We start from the raw sequence: 18,960 nt of genomic DNA, 5'->3' as shown, positions 1-18,960 counted from the left end.
TGTGAAAAGGTAAACCGTAAAAGTAATTCAAAGTTTTTTCAGCTGGTATAAAAAGCAGCTGTGGGCACAGGGCCAAGCTTTGAGCTTCTGTAGTATTGTGCTCTGAGCTTTGAGAGCGATGGGGTTCAGCTGCTCCAGAGCTAATTAGCAGAGCAAAGCAGTTGGAGAAACATTAGCTCTTCCAAAGCCAGCAGAGAACTGTGGGAGCAAATGTGATTTCAATTTAGCCCCTTGTTAAGTCAGAACTGAATGCTGATTGCAAACATGCCCCGACCACACTGAACTGTCAGCAAAACAGAAAAATCAGGGCAAAAAGCACTCCACTCCTGTTTTTCCATAAACAGTTGCAAACAGACCACAACAATGCCCCAGGATGCAGAAAAACTGGAACTATGAGTACTATTAAACCTGCTCCCTTCATTGGCTGATGTCCTTTGATGGGGATCAGCCATGCAGGCAGTCTGAGCATACTCAGCAGCTCCTGTTTTAAAGGAAGATTCTGGAATCAGCACAATCAAATCCAAGACCATGATTCTCAGCTGGAAGAGGGTAGAGTGTCTACTCTGGGTCAAAGACAAGTTACTGTCCTACATGAGGGACTTTAGGTGTCTTGGGGTCTTGTCCACAAGTCCGCAAGACTGACAGATGGGGGCAGCAGAACAGATCTGTTGTGGTGAAAAGAGCTGAGTATAAAAGAAATTAACATTCCTACTCTCACCTATGGTCCCGAGCTATGGATAGTGACCAAAAGAATGAGGTTGCGGACACAAGCAGCGGAAAGGAGTCTCCTTCCAAGAGTGGCTGGGCTCTGCCTTACAGATAGAAGCTCAGTCATTCAAGGGGGACTTTAAGCACAGTAGCTCCTCCACATCGAAAGGAGCCAGTTGAAGTGGTTTGGGCATCAAGCCTTCTGGACGCCTTTTAGGTGAGGTATTGTGGGCATGTCCTACCATGTTACAACTGTAGAAATAAGATGTTTCGTGTTGTTGCCAGTTGAATTTCTCAGTTGCTCCTGTTACCTTTGTTGTTAAGAGCAAAGCTCTGACCCATGCCAAGCTCAAGAAATATCCTGTCTCAATGTGATGCTGAAAAACAAATTCTCTAATGCATTCATTACTTCTATATAACATTGATGAAGGGCATTTCTTCTTGTCATAGATCATTTTGCAGAATCCCTGTACCAGGTTTTATGCACAAAACTAAAGCATTATGCAAAAATATGTGTTTAAATAAACCTGGATGATCGTTTAAATCTTTAGGAGAAGAGTTGCATGGAGATAACATGTAAACAGTCACAAGAAATAAACTGCAAATAAATAAAGTAACTAAAGAATCAACTGTTTTCCATGACTGAATATCATTCAGACTTTAAGGAAAGAAAAGTCACTGTCTCACTTTTGTAATGAGCAAATATAACAAGTCAATAAAATGAGAACAACCAGCAAAAGCTGGATCTCCCAAATGTTTGCTAATTTTCCAGAAAAGTGACAAGTTTCAAAATCTATTTTAACCTAGACGTCTAGCTTTTAAATACATAATATCCAGTGAATTCATCTAAAACATTAACTGAATAAAAAGTACACCAAATATTTTGCAACCAAATGCTCCGTCTACAAAAATTAAGTGGGTGGACATGTACTATTCACATGTTCAGTAACACGGCAAAACTTCAAACCTCACCTCGATTTTGCTGCTTGTTTATGCCCATCAGAGCCCAGCTTGAACCTTCATTCAACACAGCTCTGTTCTCTCAAACTACACAGTAAGCATCCAGATGAGTCGGCACACTCAAAGTTTCTTTCTCTTGTTAAACAGTTCACAGTCTCTACTTTCAGCTTCTAGTGCAATGTGCATTAGGTCCAGACCTTCCATGAGCACCTTATACTGCAGCACAAGATTTCAAGGTGTCACTAAGTGGCCATAAATAGACAGTCAAAGAGCTGATAAGAGCTTCAAAGAGGGCAGATAAAGGAGTTAGAGGGTCAAACAAAAAGGAAAAAAAATTGGGGGTAAAAAAAAGATGTGTCTGATTAAAAGTTAAAATTGCAAAGAAAAGCAAAGAGATGACCATAAAAAGATGCATTTTTCCCCCGAAGCTGTATTTACACAGCAGACATCTTATCTTGACAGCACCGTCGATGACAGTTCCAGGCCCTCTGCTCCCTCTGTGTCTATCAGCTGTACTCCAGTCTTCTCTCTCGCCTTCATCATCCTACACTGCCACTGACCTACATGTCTACTTGGCAGCAGCAGAAATGACATTACACTAACCAGACCCCTCTTTCACCAAAGCCTGCCGCTTGGGCCCCCAGTTAGACTAACGGGCTTTCAAAGGACATTAATGGGCGGATATGTCCAACACAAGAGCAATCATACAGCTCAAATGGGACAAAAATGGAAAAAAAAAAAAAAAAGAGAGAGAGAGAGCAGCTATAACAAGTAAATGATTGGCCAGAGCATGATGAGTGGGCTGTACCTTTCATAGCTCCCCTGCTTCCAGTTTTTCTTTATGAACAGATTGTCTCCAGGAAAAATATCCAGTCAGAAGAAAACAAAAGAAGCAGGACAGTGTCAGACTGTCAGAAGGTTAGGACTGGACAGACTAGTGTGGAATCAAATGGTGGCTCACCAGTAACCACAGCTTACAAATCAAAACAGGCGGTGACGAGTGCTGACCTGCTTAGGCAGCAACAGTTAGCAAATAAGTGAGACTTCTGGGAAGGGATCACTATGAAACCAGTCAGGGGAAGTACAACCAGGAGTGTGTGCCTGACATCATGCTGGTGATAAACAGAAATGGGAATCTGTCCTAATCAGCTCCAACAAAGAACGAGAATTAAAGGGGGGGGGGGGGGGGAGACCAAGTCACCCGGCAAAGATAGGAAGGGGAGGAATCCCTTTCCATTCCTTCCAGCGGCCCTGATGACTCAAACAGGGGAACAATAAACCAGAAAAAGCAACAGCTCAGAGGCCGCTACTTTCCCATATGGCCGCAGCCCAACAGCCATAAGCAACAAACGCATTTTAAATATGATTACAAGCATCTTTTACATTATCCTGAACTTTAAAAAATAAAATAAAATCTGTAGAAGTGAAAAATAAAAACAAAATATCGCTTCTTCTATAAGTGTAGCTGTCAGTTTAAAGAGCATGGTGTTAGTAATCATCAAAGTCTTAAAAAGTTAGCAATCAGCAGGCATAAACGAACATTTTTTATTTGGACCTTCGGTTTGGTCTTCAATGCAGTGTCATCTGTCTATGTTAAGGTTGAATGCTCCACTTTCGCTGGGCGGAGAACAGAGGGTTTAGCAGCTGCCTGCTGCTTGGAACAGAAAGTGAGCCAAACAGCGAGCAACAAGAGCAGCAAACCCAAATAAATCTGACTTAAGAGCATTAAGGGAGAATGAATATTGTGAAAAAGTGCTGTAACCATCTCAGACTAAGCTGACAAACAGCCCAAGTAAAGACTGGTTTAGGGCAATCAAACAACAAGAGAGTGTGTAGATGTGGAAAGGAAAACAAATAAAACTGTAATTTTTAAAATCTACTACAGCTGCTGATTCTTATAGCGCTTGGTAACCTAACTGGTTTTCAACATAACCAGCAGGAAATGCATCATCAGATTAATATGGATAAACAAGTATCACTGGTGTGTTCAGAAGTCTTCAGCAGCTCTGCAATTGTGCATCAAGGTTACACATACAGCCACGTGGCCGTGCCATCTCAGGCATTCTGCACAAATGCTTTCCTATAAAACAGGGGTAGGCAACCTTTCTGATGACGAGTGCCATCTAAAATTTCCCCAGACGTCAATGTGCCATATGATTATATTGTCTGTCAGCCTGTGGCACTTAGTGATGACTCCGTCTTTAAGTCATCACCTACTTCTGATCAGCCCTAACTGCCTAGACGTGACAGGAGGAGGGGTGATGATGGGAGCACCTGGAAGCACCTGGTAACATCACACATCATGACCTCACTCAGCTGCGTCTGGTCTCTCGTTTCTGACTAAGTATAACTAATTTCAAATATTTGAACTGACACAACTGACATGACCTAACTGCAACCTCTTTCTTGTTTCAGGCCTGCTGTCATAGAGAGTGTCCTGTTTCAGCATGAGTCATATTTATCTCACACAGCACTGCGAGCTACAAGTTTCACACACACACACACACAGATTTTATATAAGTGAGAAAGAGAGAAGTTAAATTGATGGGTGAATGTCAAAAAAAAGGTTTCGTAATAAGAATGTACAGTAGACACATAACATACACATACTCCTAATTTATGGAGAGAACCGTGTCGGTGGATTTGGAGAGAGTGTTTATTTGTCCTGGAGGTGGGTCCGTGTATGTATGGACACTGAAGGAACTCAGGAAAATGAGGACTAAATTATGGTTTAAGCAAACAGCAGGAAGCTGTAACAAACCTGTCAGCAAAGACTCCTCTGCTACTCAAATATGCACAGATTCAGGTTCACAAGGCCAACTCCACAATGTTTCTTCCAGTTCAAAGAACAACTTCATCCAAAGGCTTAAACCGAAAGGTTTTGTTTCAGAAAGAGAGGGGAAAAATAATGTATACCTCCACCAAACCAGGCAAGCTGCAAAACACAGTGAATGTCAAGACCAGTGGACAACCTCCAGAGCTGAAACATGAAGTGAATCCAGTAGGTACTCAAAATCTGAGTCATTACCCATGAGCTTCCAAACGTCCAGCTGTAAGGCATCATCATAGCCACAGGTGTACTGGAGCCAGACACCCAGTCTCTGAAAAGACCACATCCACGATTAAACTGTATGGGCACAAACACTGTTAAAGCCTTTTCTCAGTTGATTATTCTGACTGTGTCGTATGGAAAGCTCCAGAAACTTCAGTTCTGTTGACTGAAGTCCAGTGTTTTATTAATGTGTTAGTTCGCACTAAGAATTCCACGTGTCTCTGTGTATTCTTCCTTTACACTTTATGAATAAGACTTACTAACCAAGCTAGCTATTGTTAGCTGATACGTTAGCACTTTACCTTATATGGATGAGAATGTAATATCAACAACATGCCAGCAGGCAATATAAAAAGATAGGAAGGAAGGAATCCATCCACCCTCTTCCACTTATCCAGGGCCAGGTCACGGGGGCAGCAGTCTAATCAAAGAAGCCCAGACCCTCTCCCTCAGGCCACCTCCTTCAGCTCATCAGGTAAATCGAGAGCTTCACTTATTCACTCAGCTTTCTCTTCACCACAACAGACTGGTAAAATGTTCACATCACTGCAGCTGCAGCACCAATCCATCTGTCGATCTCCCGCTCCCTTTTCACCTCACTCGTGAACAAGAGTTATGCCACTTGACTATGCCAGGAAATTCTGTCCATAAAAATTATGGGTGACAAAGGGCAGCCTGGGAGTTGCTCCCCAGGAACAAGTATGACTTACTAGATAGGACCCATATTTTATACTGTATATAGTCAAGATTGATAATAAAAATGACACCCTTCATTAGACGTGTGGGAAAATTCACCACAATTAGCCTCCAAGTGGTACAAAAGATTGCAACAAGAAGGTTCTGGATTCAAACCCACTGGTCGACTAGAGACTGTGTGAAGTCTGCAAGTCCTCCCTGCTTGTATCCATGTACTCCGACTTCCTCCCACAGACTAAAGGCATGCACATGTTAAGTTAATTGATATTCTAAATTGGCCGTAGGAGTGAATAGAAGCGCGCGTGGTTTATCTGTTTTAGCTGTGCAATAGTCTGGCCCATCTCTTGGCCTACAATAAAGGAGGTAGGCTCTAATCCCTCCACAACCTTGAACTGGATGAGTGGGAGAAAATGAATGAGTGACTGGTTGGATAATAAACACAGGGTTTTAAAGGGTTACACGTGTTTTCTTAGCCTCTGAAAAACTCTGGATTGTTACTGCAGATCTCAGGTTAAAGCCAGGTTCACTTTCTGTGGGAAGGAAGGTTGTAATCTGAAGATTCCCACCTTTAAAACTTGCCAGCATTCAAATTCCAGCTGTCTGAATATATAAACATTAACCAAATAAAACTACACAAGTGATCAAAATGGAACACTAACCTTTAGTGCCGCTTTACTGCCGTGTGTGATTTAAAAATTACCCATTTACTCTGACGCAATTTATTTTCTAAGACCTCTGGCAGCATACACTGTAAACTTTTTAAAAGTTCTCTTTAAATGATTTTCAAATTGATATTCATAATAAAATATTGTACAATTAATAACTTTGACCTTTTCTCCAACTACACTAGATTACAGGACCACTGATCACGCTTAAGAAAAAAAAGAACTGTAATATATTTGATTATTTGTAACAACAAAAATAAAAATAAAACATTGGTGTGACTCAATGAGGGTCTCTATATAAGCACTCAGTGTCACATTTAGGCCACTTAAGCCCGTGTGTGTGTATTTGGCAACATACTACCCTATTATGGCAACACAACAGCTACTGAGGTTCAATCTTTGTAACATCTACAAAGACGCACAACATAAACAGCAGAAAGTTTGGCCATCAATGGCAGAGACGATGCTAGCTAATTAATAATAAAATATTGAATTATCAACATAAACTACCTAGATAACTGCTTTGGAAGAACCAATAAGAAACTATAAGCTCTGCCTACCCTCACAACCATGATTGCTACAACAGCAGGATGAGACACTATAAATCCGAACTGGTTGATGCGATTTAAATCCTACAGGTATCCATGTGGACAGGAGAGAACGCCAGCTGCCCAGAGGAGGAACTGTTTGTATGTGCCAGGCTCCCCTCAGAGGTACAAAGCAATGGGGAGAAACAGACACGAGGCCAGCCGGAAGCCAACAATAAAAACCAAACAGGCTGCCAGGGCCAGTTCCTCCAGGTTGTTAAAGACTAGCAGAGAAATATGAAGCTTTTCAGTAACCCATTCGTCTTCTTCACCTTTAACTCAGCTTCAGTAAAATGAGCAATGAGAAAACAGGCAACAATGAGAAAAGAGCCTCAGTGCTACAAGTCTTTGAGTAGGTTGTGCCATTGGGGCCATTAAATGAGCTTGCTTCATTTCTTCATTGCTATGCTGATGATATACAGATTTATTTAAACATTACTGACGATCTTGCTATGTCTTTTCACTATTTTTGTGAATGCATGCGAGGTTAAAGATTGGTTCAAGAGTAATACTCTTGTCCTGAACGAAAAGAAAACTGAGATCGTGGTGTTCGATAGTAAAATCCCCCGCGACCAATTGTGTGTTGCTCTGATGCCTTTTGCTAGCTCCCCTTCTGATTATGGAAGTAATTTGGGCATATTACTGGATAGCTCGTTTAAATTTGGCAAGCGTCTGCCGTAGTGAGGTCTAGTTTTAATCAGCTGCGCCTCATTTCTAAGGCTAAGCGCTATATTCCGCATAATGACCTGGAAAACTTATTCACGCATTCGTGACTTCCAGGTTGGACTATTGCAACTCTCTTTACATTGGCCTGTCCTCCTCGTAGGTTACACACTCCTGTCAGAGCACTTAGATCTGCTACCCAACTTCTTCTGGAGCAACCTCGTTCTCGGCTGAAGTCTCGGGGCGACCGTGCATTTGCTGTAGCTGCCCCAGTCTTATGGAACAATCTTCCTGTTGCTATCCGGGCGTCTGACTCTATGCCACTGCTTAAATCACGGCTGAAGACTTATTAATTTAATCTTGCTTTTCCACCTAGTTAATATTTGGTGTGCGTTGATACATTTTTATCCGTTATGCTTTGTTAACTACTTTTATGTATTATAATTGTCATGGTTTTATAATTGATACGTGCCAGGTCCTTTCTCTTTTCCCTCCCATCTCCTTTTTCCTATTTTATTTTATTTTTTTGTCAAGCACCTTGGTTTTTTTTTAATGTGCTTTATAAATAAAGTTTATTATTATTATTATTATTCATTTCAGAGAAATCTGAAGTAGTCCAAGGTGTAAATAAATCTGGTCAGTTTCTAGAAACTTCTATAAACAAAAGGGCCGACCCAAATACCATTCTCGGAGCTTTAGAGCTTAAGTGGTAATCAATGGCAAATAAAGCCGGCAAGTGCCAGCAAGAGAACAAATCAGGTCAGATTTTCTAAATGCAGCAAATATGAACAAAACCATGAAGAAAGGCTATGGTGGGATTTCAGCTGTTTTTACGTGCAAAATGATGGCTGAGAGAAAAAGTTAGACGCAGCACAAGGGTTCTCATCCTCCCCACACCACCACAATGTGCACTGATCACATGCTGCTCTGCCTCACTGCTCATTCATCCAATTAAAACAGCAGAGAAACAGCAGAGAGAGGCAAAGACGGCTCCTGTGCAAGAAGAGCAAGATGTCATTGTAAAGCAACATTGGAAAACCCTTCTTTATGGGTATAAAGAGGATCTATCCAGTGACAAAAGCATCAAGGTGGCAACAGTAAACTAAAGCAGTGAGGAAGAGGGATGTTAGGGAAACAAACTGAGCTGGTTTTTATTTTGATATTTAAAAAACATAAAATATTTTGTCTTTTACAATAAATTAGAGTCAGGAATACGACACAGTATTATAACAATACTTCACTGACGATACATTATTGTGACTTTTAACATGTTGCGGTACTGTGGTTGAGTATTTTAATAATATATACTGCAATTTTTCACCTTTTGCATCTACAAATATCAATTTTATCCAGTGAGATCACTTTTTTAATTTTCTAGCTGCAAAGGAGGCTGTCAAACACACCAATACTGCCACTAAAACCTGCAGTAAGACAGACTGCCAGCTATTAAATGGCGTCAGGCTGGCAATTACATGCAATCCGTTTGTAACAGGACAGCAATTACTTATGAAAAACAATAAAAATAAAAAATAAAATCAAACATCTGCAGTTGTCTACATAGACAGAAATTCATATTTAACCATTACATTTGGTCTTAGTCTCTGCACTATAGGAATATAACCAGAATATAATGAGCTGGCAGCCAGTTGAGCTGTGCTCGTTAACAAAGACACATTCAGACTGACGGCAAACTGTCTGCATGTATAAATTAAACAGCAATTATTTGCATTTCCAGGGCATTTTAATTTGTTTTTGTTTTTTAAATCTGAATACACAATATAATATTGCCACAAAATAACCCTTAATGAATTATTTTTGCATAGATAAATTATGTAAAAACAAAAGTTCTGGCAACTTTAAAAACACAGCATAATTAATGTGAATACAAATATTTCAAAGGACTTTATCAATCTCAGCTTTTTTTCCCCATTATATCACAAACATTGTGCTGATTAAACATTACTTAATATAAAGTACATGGTTGCAGGCTACATCAAAAACTGGAAGCTCATTAAAAGGAAGAGAGTTTGAGAGGAAAATATCAACTGATGGAAAATTGGAAACATAACATAACAGCAGCCACCAGTGAGAAGTTGTCTATTGTATGCACAGCCAGGGCCCAACGTTCATTCGCCTCATTATTGCTGCACATTATTATGTCCCTGACAAATGGTTACCAATAACTGGTCAGCCAAACACACAGAGGTTCATGCATGGGTGATCGCAGGAAATATAGGACATGATTGTCCTCTTATTTCTTTCTATCGTACAAAACATTCAAAGTTTCAGAGAGGAGTCGCTTTTTACAAGAAGTGCAAATGGACCCAACTTAAATACTTACAGGATGAATACTTAAGAGTTCAATTTCCTTCCTCTATCGTCCACACCTCTCAATGCCACTTGATCCTGAAACAACAAATCATTAACTCGGTCACTAGGCATGCTGGAAATTTCAACTTTATATCAGAGCAAGTACAGAGAACAAATACAAATTAACATTGTGTTCTGTTCTTGTGACTGCACGGACATAAATGAAAACAAGTAGTATAGCTTCATATTTATAACAAAGTGTGAAAATATCTGGTTATTCTCCACAACATAACAGGTCATAATGCTGTGGACAAAAGAAAAAGTATGAATTTGAAGAGATGAACTGATGAACTATTACAAAAGCTACTGACATGCCTGTGCAACACTGTCTCCATGACCTACATCAGCCAATATGGAGGAACAGGCTTCGGTGCCTGACAGCACTTAATGACAGCATCTCAGCAGTTTCCAGTACACAATGGGTAATGCCATGAAATTTATGTTGTTTCAAGATTTGTCAGGATCAAAGCAGACACCGTCCAGCCTGAACAGCCCAATACATTCTTCCTTTTAATGGTCTTGAGAAGGCCATTTATGCTTTCATCGTATCAAGACAAGATTCCTGCAGTTTTGTTGTTGTTGTTTTTTATTTTAAATGCTTGATTCAATGAAGCACCTTTCAGCATTGCATTCAGATCAAACTGCCACAGCTGGACTTCTGATTAGTAGACATGAACGCAGGTTGCAGTCAGTTTTACTTTAGAAAGTTCCTAATTGAGTGATGCGGCACGGTTGAGTGGCAGCAAAAATGAAAGCTAAATATTAAGGAAAGGTGCTTCAGTAGTTCCTTTATTATTACCCCCCTTAAGTAAACAGTCAACAGAAGTGAGGAGGGACACAGATCACCAGGTTATTTTCTGCTGCACTTCCCATCTTATCTGATAAAATATATCTGCATATTATCAAGTTAACAACGTTTTATTCCCACAAACAAACGATAAGTGTCTAAGAGGCACTTTTTGTAGTTGATCTTTAGGACACTGTAGTTTCAACAGGGCAGATATACAACATCACTATCTGCCATTACACTGTAAAGCAGTCTAATGTGAGTGCACGCTGCATCATTTTTGGACTATTAAACTGCAAACACTGACACATTTTATCTCTCTCTGCATTGTTCCTTACCTTCCTGGGAAGTGTATGATTATGTTTAAAATAAAAATGCTCACTTGCAGGAGCTTTCCTCAGGTTATCCATCCATTTTTAAATCAGCCACACTTTCGGCTTAGCTTTGCTGTCCAGCAGTTTTTAATAGTTGCAAGCTTTCAGACTGGCTCTTACAGCCTGCTGGGATTCTCAGTTCTGGAACTCTGGACCATCCTCGCCCTCCAGATCAGGTCATCCACCCCTCTCCGTTATTCAATGTAACTTCTTAGAATGGTTTAAATGATGCCTTTAATCAAACATTTGCAGCACTTTGGTTAATTTGTGTTTTGCATGAATTTGCTAAAAACTGACTCAACTAACACGTTATCCTCCCAAACCATTTACATTTCCACCCAATAAAGGCGGCCATGCTCATTTTTTCTTGCTCAACGCTCTACATTTGTTACTTGGGGGCAGACAGGGTGTGGGTACTGTAATGAGAGCCAGCTTTTAGAACTGATTTTTATGACGAGAGAAATTAACCAGACTACAAGATAAAGCAGGAGAGGGACACCAAAGACTCTGCAGTACAGTTCACTTACTTGGGACACACCTGAGGCTCTTACATTTGCAGGTCTGGGGAATTTCTAGCACGCAGAGGGAAACTCTGGGTTACTTACAAGCTTGTTTTCAAAGAGCACTGATGTGGAACATAATATGCGTGCAGACCCAAAAGGTCACTCAGCCACTTAAAAACACACAATTCCAGACTTTTTCTTTTTGGGTTTTCTGTGCAGTTTGTTCCCAAGATCCAGTTCACAGAAACACTAAAAAGGCAAAAACGTCCACTCCCGATCGTTTGATGAGGGCAATCAGAGGGTATTGCTTTTGGTTTTGTTTTTCAAACACCACTGTATTTAACTAGAAACCAACTCAGACCCACAACGTTTTTATGAATAATTATGAGAGTTTGGGAGGTTGATTTATTTGTACCGAGGCTAAAGAGGTGGGGATGTTTTGAGGATTGTAGATCTATAAATCATTGCTGTTTTGCATGTTTTCCTCTTTGATGTCATGGCAACCGAGCCCACCCGAAACAGATTTCCACATCAGCTAATCAACAGACACTGATAGACAAATGCATAAGGTCCATCCATGCTACAGGTGGAGCCTCATTTCATTGCCAATACTGAGCCATGTCTCCCAGCAGGAGAGTCATTGAGCATCTGCTTTCAATGGAGGGGGGTGGTTGGATTTGTGGGAGGCAGTGGTCCATCAGACCCAACTGAAGTCTCAGCCCCAGCTCTCTGAACTGGGGCCCCCAAAACAATGACGCAACACCCAACAGGCTTATGTAACTAACCTCCTCTAGCAGCTTCTCACTCTGAAACACAGAAGGTGGAGACCCTGGGAACACTACACTGTAACTGAGAGCACACATGCGCTTGTGCTTGCATACAATGACCCAGAGGAGCGTTCTTCTCAACCACATCTCCTTTGGAGCCCAGTCATACCAGCTATTTGGAAATTAAAACTTAGCCTAAAAGCAAGTTCACATAGGTCATCATTTGCACTTAACTGTGTAAATAAATAAAGCTGCACTTCAAAAACTAGTTCTCATGCTAGAGCTCAGTTATTATGAGAAGGAAAAATGAGCAAAGCAAGGTACACTGCCCTTCCAAAATGCCTACATGACCCAACTGAGCTGTGAGGAGAAAAACCACACCATCCTCCTGATCAGCATCAAGAGTCAAACATAGCTGTTCCACAAGTAAACCACATTGGAGAAGAGAAGATGGCATAACTTGAGCTGATAACTCGCTAGGCTGCAATAACCACTCCCAAACATCTGCAAGTCTGATGGGAGGGGAATGGGTTTGGGATTTAAAAAAAAAAAAAGAAAAGAAAAAGAAGGAATTTCACGATCAAGATAACAATAACAGAAACGTAGTCAAGGCTACAATTAGCACAAACTTGGAAAGTCAGTAGGAAAGGCATGGTTGTGAACATAAAAACACTGTTTATGCCAGAGACTGACCACAAGTCACGAGTCAAAGCTTGAAAGGACCATCATCATCAGTCCATCCAACCCAAACTCTTCCCCACACATATACTCAATTCCACGGCTTTTACTTCCTCCTTCGTTTCCGACATAACTAAGGCCACTAGAGGGTGAAGTGACAACCAAACATAATTATAGGTCATCATAAAGCTGTTCAAACATGCATTCTGTTTCTCTCTTTTTTAATATTAGTCATAAATATCACACAAACTTTTTTTTAAGAAATTAGGATTACCAATAAAAAAGTTAAAACATTGTGACCTTTCCAACAGATGATGTTTACATTGTTTAAGGTTTTCAGACTATCCCATACACACAACACCACAGACTTCACTAGCTAAAACAAATGGATCATGGATTTAGAACAACTGGTGTAATACAGTTGCGTGAAATCTTAGAGGATGGGTAAAAAAAACAAAACAAACATTAGATCAGGCTTGTGAAACTCACAGTCCACACATCCAGGTAAGATCTAGGCCAAACTGGGTTGTACACTCACTCAGATCTAACCTAGATGTAATGTTTAACACCACTGGCCTACATCATGGGCCAGCAGCGGCACCAAAGGGTGCATTTTATTCCCCTGGATGGATTTGCAAAGTGTTACCACTGCAGTAAAGTTATTACTATTTCCAATTTTTCAAAAGAAAAAAAAAACACTTTTATAGCTGGTGTAGTGATGTCAGCCCCATTAACATGGAATAGAAAAGACCACAAAAATAAAAAGATTTCTAAATCTTTAAAATTTGTTTGACTAATAAAAAAAAGACTAGTTTAGATCCAGGATAGACTCCATGCAGAGGATTTATGCCTTTGCAGATCCACTCCAATATCTAAATTGGAAATATATTGTGCATTAATTGTACAATGACTTCTTCAAATAATTGAACAAATAGTTCAACACATACAATATTACCCAACAACAATAATAAAAGTTAAACTCTAACGTCTTATGGTGACAAGAGTCACCTGAATAGCAGTCTGAGGTGGAGACAGGACCCATGCATTAACACCTTGGTTACACAGCTAATCACCACAGATTATTATTAAGTCCTCCAACAACAGGTCGGAGGCTTAATCATCACCACCGTGATCACTCATTGATATGAGTCTCTCTAAAAGTCTCTGGATAATAATCACTAGCTACACATGCCCAGGTATCGTCACCAGTGATCAAGAGTTCTTTCTCCTTATACTTTTAGGACATTGTTTCTTTTGCAGGCTAAAGGCAAGGGGCCCTGAAGGCCGAGCTTTTAAGTGGACTTAGAGCCAGTTTAACAGAAGCATGTACAAAAGCTATGAGCCACCACTTATACGTAAGATTATGAAGCCAGTGTCCCAAAAAACAGCAACAAAACTGAGATGGATCTTACCTTCTTCAAGCTACACATCAATTTGTAGACAGGGCAACATGAACAAAGGGAAAAGCTTCCTGTTCAGGGCCATGACAAACTCTTTTGTTGTTTAAAAGGATCAACAAAAGGTCACGTTAAATGTGATCCACAGAGGGAGGGAAGCACCAAAATTTGGCACAGGGAAAGCTCAAAATTCACACCTCAGTCTACAGTCAGTCCACTCTGTGGCTATTAGAGTAAGCACAGGGTTGTCACGATCCCTCTGCGTTTGCTGATCTCACATCAGTTTGGTGAAGTGGAATTGCTGCTGATTAACTTCCATTTCCAACAGTGAAAACAGAACACAGAAGTAGCCTTCCTAATTACCTGCAGGTTATCTATTTTGGCAGACTCCTAGCAGCAGACTATGGGCCAAAGAAGGAGGAAAGGATAAAATACACTTGGACGCTACTCTGTGTATGCATGTGGGTGTGGGTTTGTCTAAAGTGTGTAATATAATTTGACTAAATGTGCATTTATCCAAGTGTGTAAGCACATTTGTTACTACCCTGCAGTCCAATGATGGATGACACTGTTTAGAAGAGAAAATGTTTCTTTTTCCATTTCTCTAAATGTAAGCACATACATGCTGCATGAAAGTCAGGGGTGTACTGGTTGGTGCAAAACCTAAAGGTCCATCCAGCAGGCTATGTACAAGTTACCAACACAGAAATATACGAGTTTTCAGCGCAGCTTGGCTTTGCTGTCCTTCCATACAGAAGTGTCGGCCTCCCTGCAGCGATCTTAGGTGTCATAGTACATGGCAACATAAAAGAAAAATGTCTACCGTGACATAAGCTTCGGGTCTTTAGTTTCACTAGCTGTCTAAACCAAGCCTCATTGCCGTCCTGTAATGATGTGTGGATGGTGACGCCTAATGTAAGCAGCCTCCTCCACCTGTAGAGAGGATGGGCTCACCTGGATGTACGTACCGCGCGCGACCCAGTGTTTCAAGGCTCACGTGATAAATGCCACACCGCTTTATGTTTAAAATACACCCACATTTAAATACATTATATAAAGAGCCACAATAATAACTAAAGCACCGACGCTCAAGAACTGATATCAAACGTTAGCTCCAATCGCGTCTTGATACAAGTTATCGCGCTGACAGCCTTCAAACTTCTTAAACTCCACTTATTCTGCAGCTCTGAGAAAAAACGGCCAAGTTCAAACGATGTTTTAAGTTCTTTGTCGAGCTAGAAAGCCGCACGAGCTCAGTTTACACGCACAAACACTCAGTCGCATTCACTTACCGACGCTGTCCCGGGTGAAAGAGCTTGTTTCTAAAGGGCTGTGAGAGCACCACCAAACGCAAACTCTGTTAATATCCCGGAGACACGCACGCGCACAGACTGTCACTCACACGCATAAATCCGCCGCCCTCTGTAAACGCCTTCACTTCAAGCCCACTGCATCTACAAGGAGAGCTGCCGGCAGGAGATTTTCAAAATAAAAGCTTAATTGAAATAGTTGGAACTAGGAAAAGCCAACACTGGCCAACCAAACATACACTTATAACAAAGCGTCTGTTTGCTTTCATATTTCAGTTCTTCTAAAACAGTTCTTCTTCTGAACATTATCGCGATTTGATGAGCGTTTGGGTATTGTACTCAAATATTTTGTTGATAGGAACCATAAAAGGCAGACTGTAGCACCGCTTTTACGCAGCAATTAAAGCAATTATTGCCTGAAATATGTTTTCAAGTAATTTGAAAACGCCTCGGAATGTGAAAAAAAAGGGGTTTTAGTGGTTTAGTAGTTTTGTTGGCATTCATTTAATTCTGATAAGTGCTTTCTGCTATGCAATAAGCTGAATTTGAATATAATTTTCTATATATAAGATACAAATTTTCATATTTGTATTTTTTCAATTAGTTGTGTCTGTGTACTTGTGTGCACGTGTGTCTCTGTTAATAGATTTAAACCGTATCTCACAGGGGGGTCATATCCAGAGACTACAGGTGGAATTTAGCTTCTAGCTAAATCTGGTACAAAGCATATTTTCCCTTGTGTAGTAAATGTATTTTGTACATGAAATAAATAAGCAACAAACAAAATATATTTATTTCTTGACTTCTATTTTCTTTTGTTATTTGTTTTCACTGTTATACTGTCCCTTATTGTCACTCTTAGCACAACAGTATAAACAATGCATTTTGGACTTTATTCTGAAGGCAACATCCCATTAGCGCTGAACTCAGTATCTTGGTTAAGCTCTACAGTATGACTTGACTCTGAATGTTCTTTTTCAAACAGCACATTTACTTTTCTCTTCAGAATCAATGTGAAAGTGCATGCCATCTGTCGCTGGTGCGCCTGTGTTTAAAAGTGAAGCCGCTACTTCCTCCTCATTCTCCATGAAGCATTGCTTGGCCTGTATGCCAGCAATCTCTCTAATACACACACATGCACGAAACACAAAGCAAAGCACTTAAGAGATCAAAGGACAATCAATTACCATTCTGCTCTAATGGCAGAGTTAACTGTCCACATGTCCCCTCCATTAAAAACAAGGCCAGATCAACATTCAGCGTGACCACAGTTTGAGCCGCTGCTATCTCTGTGACTCCATCCTTTAACAGCCTTGTAAAATGCAAAGTGCTGAAGGTGAATAGGTCTGTGTGGTTTTTTTTTATTTGCTGTCACTGAAAGAGAGGATACATTATTTGGAGGTTTAAAGTGTTCCATCAGATGTGAGTTGCTGAGGTGGAAAGATAACCATGTGACTTTGTTTGACTGACTTGTCACCTCTGCTCTTTGTTCGTGTTGCCTCCTTTGAATGGTCTGCGCAGCAGCAGGTTTTGAGGCACGTTGCTACGGGAAACAGGCCAATGGCAAACAAATGATCCCCAACCGCAGTCAGAATTGCTGATGAGCCTGTAGTAAACATGAAACTCTCCAGCAGCCATATGGAAAACACTGAGCTGCTGGTTGCAGTGTAGGATAATATTCCCAGTTATGCAGAATTGTGGTTGCAGTTCTCTGTCTTATTGTTGCAGTTATGTGCTAACCATGAAAGAGAAAAGATTCTTTGTTTACAAAGGAGGACTCATACATAAAGCTTCTGTTGATGCTGAAACGCTACCAAAGATGTTTCACGCTGCTGAAAAGGACTACAGTTATGATGTTCAATGGAGCATTCCATAAATGCCACCAGCTATATAAAAGCTGTAAATCAGACACACAGAAGACAGACAGAGCAAAGGCTGCCAAGTGACCTTCTGCTGTCACTGCTGATATCAGATGATTTCTTAGTTCTCTCTGATTAGAAACAGGTTGCTTTCAGTAAACAGTGGATGGATCTGAACGCAAGGCATCTGATATAGCCTTTTTGTGTTTTGGTTTTTTCAAAAGGCTTCTTATGTTGAAATCTGTTCCAGTGGGTCCCAGCAGGTGGTGAATCAAGATGAATGCCATGATGTGCTCCCATGGCACGTTGCTCAAAGTGCCAGGACCTGCAGCTCTTAAAGCATCCAGTGTGAGGGCAAACGTGGACATTTTTAAAACCGTTTTGGTCTCTGGCTCATTCTTCAGTTCACGAAAGACATCAGCTTGTGTGAATTTTTACATTAACGGCTTTCATGTATGAGGAGAAATGTCATTCTTAGTGAGAGTCCAAGTGGATCCAGTTTTGTCTTCCCTGGAGTTCAGTTGTACTAAAAGACAGTTAAAGAGTTTACTGTTCAGTTTGAAGGGTGACTTTCTGCATTGGCCAGATTATGTAATGGACATTCAAGAAACATGCTCAGGGGCTCACGCATAGTCTGGGACTCATCCAAGAGGCAAAAGGGGAAAAGAAGCAAAGAAAATCTTGGGTATGTTTGTTATTTCACATATTTCACCTGCCCCTTCCTGCCCTGCAATGCTGAGGTTAGTAGTTTTTCCCAATCTCATCTAGCTATCGCTGATTGACTACTTCCAAAAAGAATGAACCAGGTAGAAATGAGGTTAGCCAAGGACGAATGCGAAACCTTTTTGAAAATTGACTTTTTAAAATCCATTCAATTCAGATAGACATGAAGCAGTTAACGTTAAACTTGCTGAGACAAGACAACATGTGAGCTAATCCAGAGGTCAGCTGTAACAACAGCTCACAATCAGCCCAAACTCTGGCCGGACCGAAATGAAGACAGTCATCAGTGCTGCCCCTCGCAAAAAAAAAAGAAAAACAAGTGTAGAGGAAGTTTATTTGCCTTTATTATTATTATTATTATTATTATTATTAATTTTTTCATTTTCCTGACAAAAATACAAACATAAAAGTGTTCATTCCTTTTTGAAGTGGACAGATAACAAAAGAGTCATTTTTATCATGAGCGTGAGTTACATATGAGTAACAGACAGCGAGAGAGAAACGGTACAAGAGGTGCTTAAAAAAGGAAAAAAGGAAAGGAGGACAACAACAACTGTGTGTGTGTGTGAGAGAGAAAGAAAGAGCAAAAGGACACATTAAACATATTAATATTACAGTATCATCCATATAAAAACTATTAGGAAACAGTTTATTAATATTATATAATTTTAAGCTTTTAGTGAAGCTGTGATATTTATTTATTCAGTAAGGCAAGTCTGTGTACATGCACCTGTTCCTATATGATTTCTCTAATTATTGACGAAAGAATGAGTGGCTCAAGAGTTGGGAATTCGCCTTGTAATCGGAAGGTTGCCGGTTCGAGCCCCGGCTTGGTCTGTCTCGGTCGCTGTGTCCTTGGGC

General features: G+C 40.4%; 1 protein-coding gene across 3 annotated transcripts in view; it reads right to left on the bottom strand.

The window, feature by feature from the left end:
- svila (supervillin a) overlaps positions 1-15,585 on the bottom strand; it is a 79,240-nt gene extending 63,655 nt beyond the window's left edge. Inside the window, exons 1-2 of one of the 3 annotated variants that reach the window (XM_080866017.1) lie at positions 15,500-15,585; positions 9,673-9,737 (exon numbers count right to left, since the gene is read on the bottom strand). Coding sequence is in view for 2 of the 3 variants with exons in the window: in XM_080866019.1 (XP_080722145.1) it covers positions 1,681-1,708 (28 nt within the window). In the remaining variant the exon portion in view is untranslated. Of the gene's footprint in view, positions 1-1,680; positions 1,849-2,476; positions 2,644-9,672; positions 9,738-15,499 lie in introns of those variants that run through there. The other 2 variants (XM_080866020.1, XM_080866019.1) reach the window with 2 other exon arrangements.
- Between the last annotated feature and the right edge of the window lie 3,375 nt (positions 15,586-18,960).

The sequence above is a fragment of the Rhamphochromis sp. 'chilingali' genome (assembly GCF_963969265.1).
Source record: "Rhamphochromis sp. 'chilingali' genome assembly, chromosome: 18".
Taxonomy (NCBI): Eukaryota; Metazoa; Chordata; class Actinopteri; order Cichliformes; family Cichlidae; genus Rhamphochromis; species Rhamphochromis sp. 'chilingali'.
The sequence above is the reverse complement of the archived record's forward strand: the minus strand, read 5'-3'. Positions and strand labels throughout refer to the sequence as shown.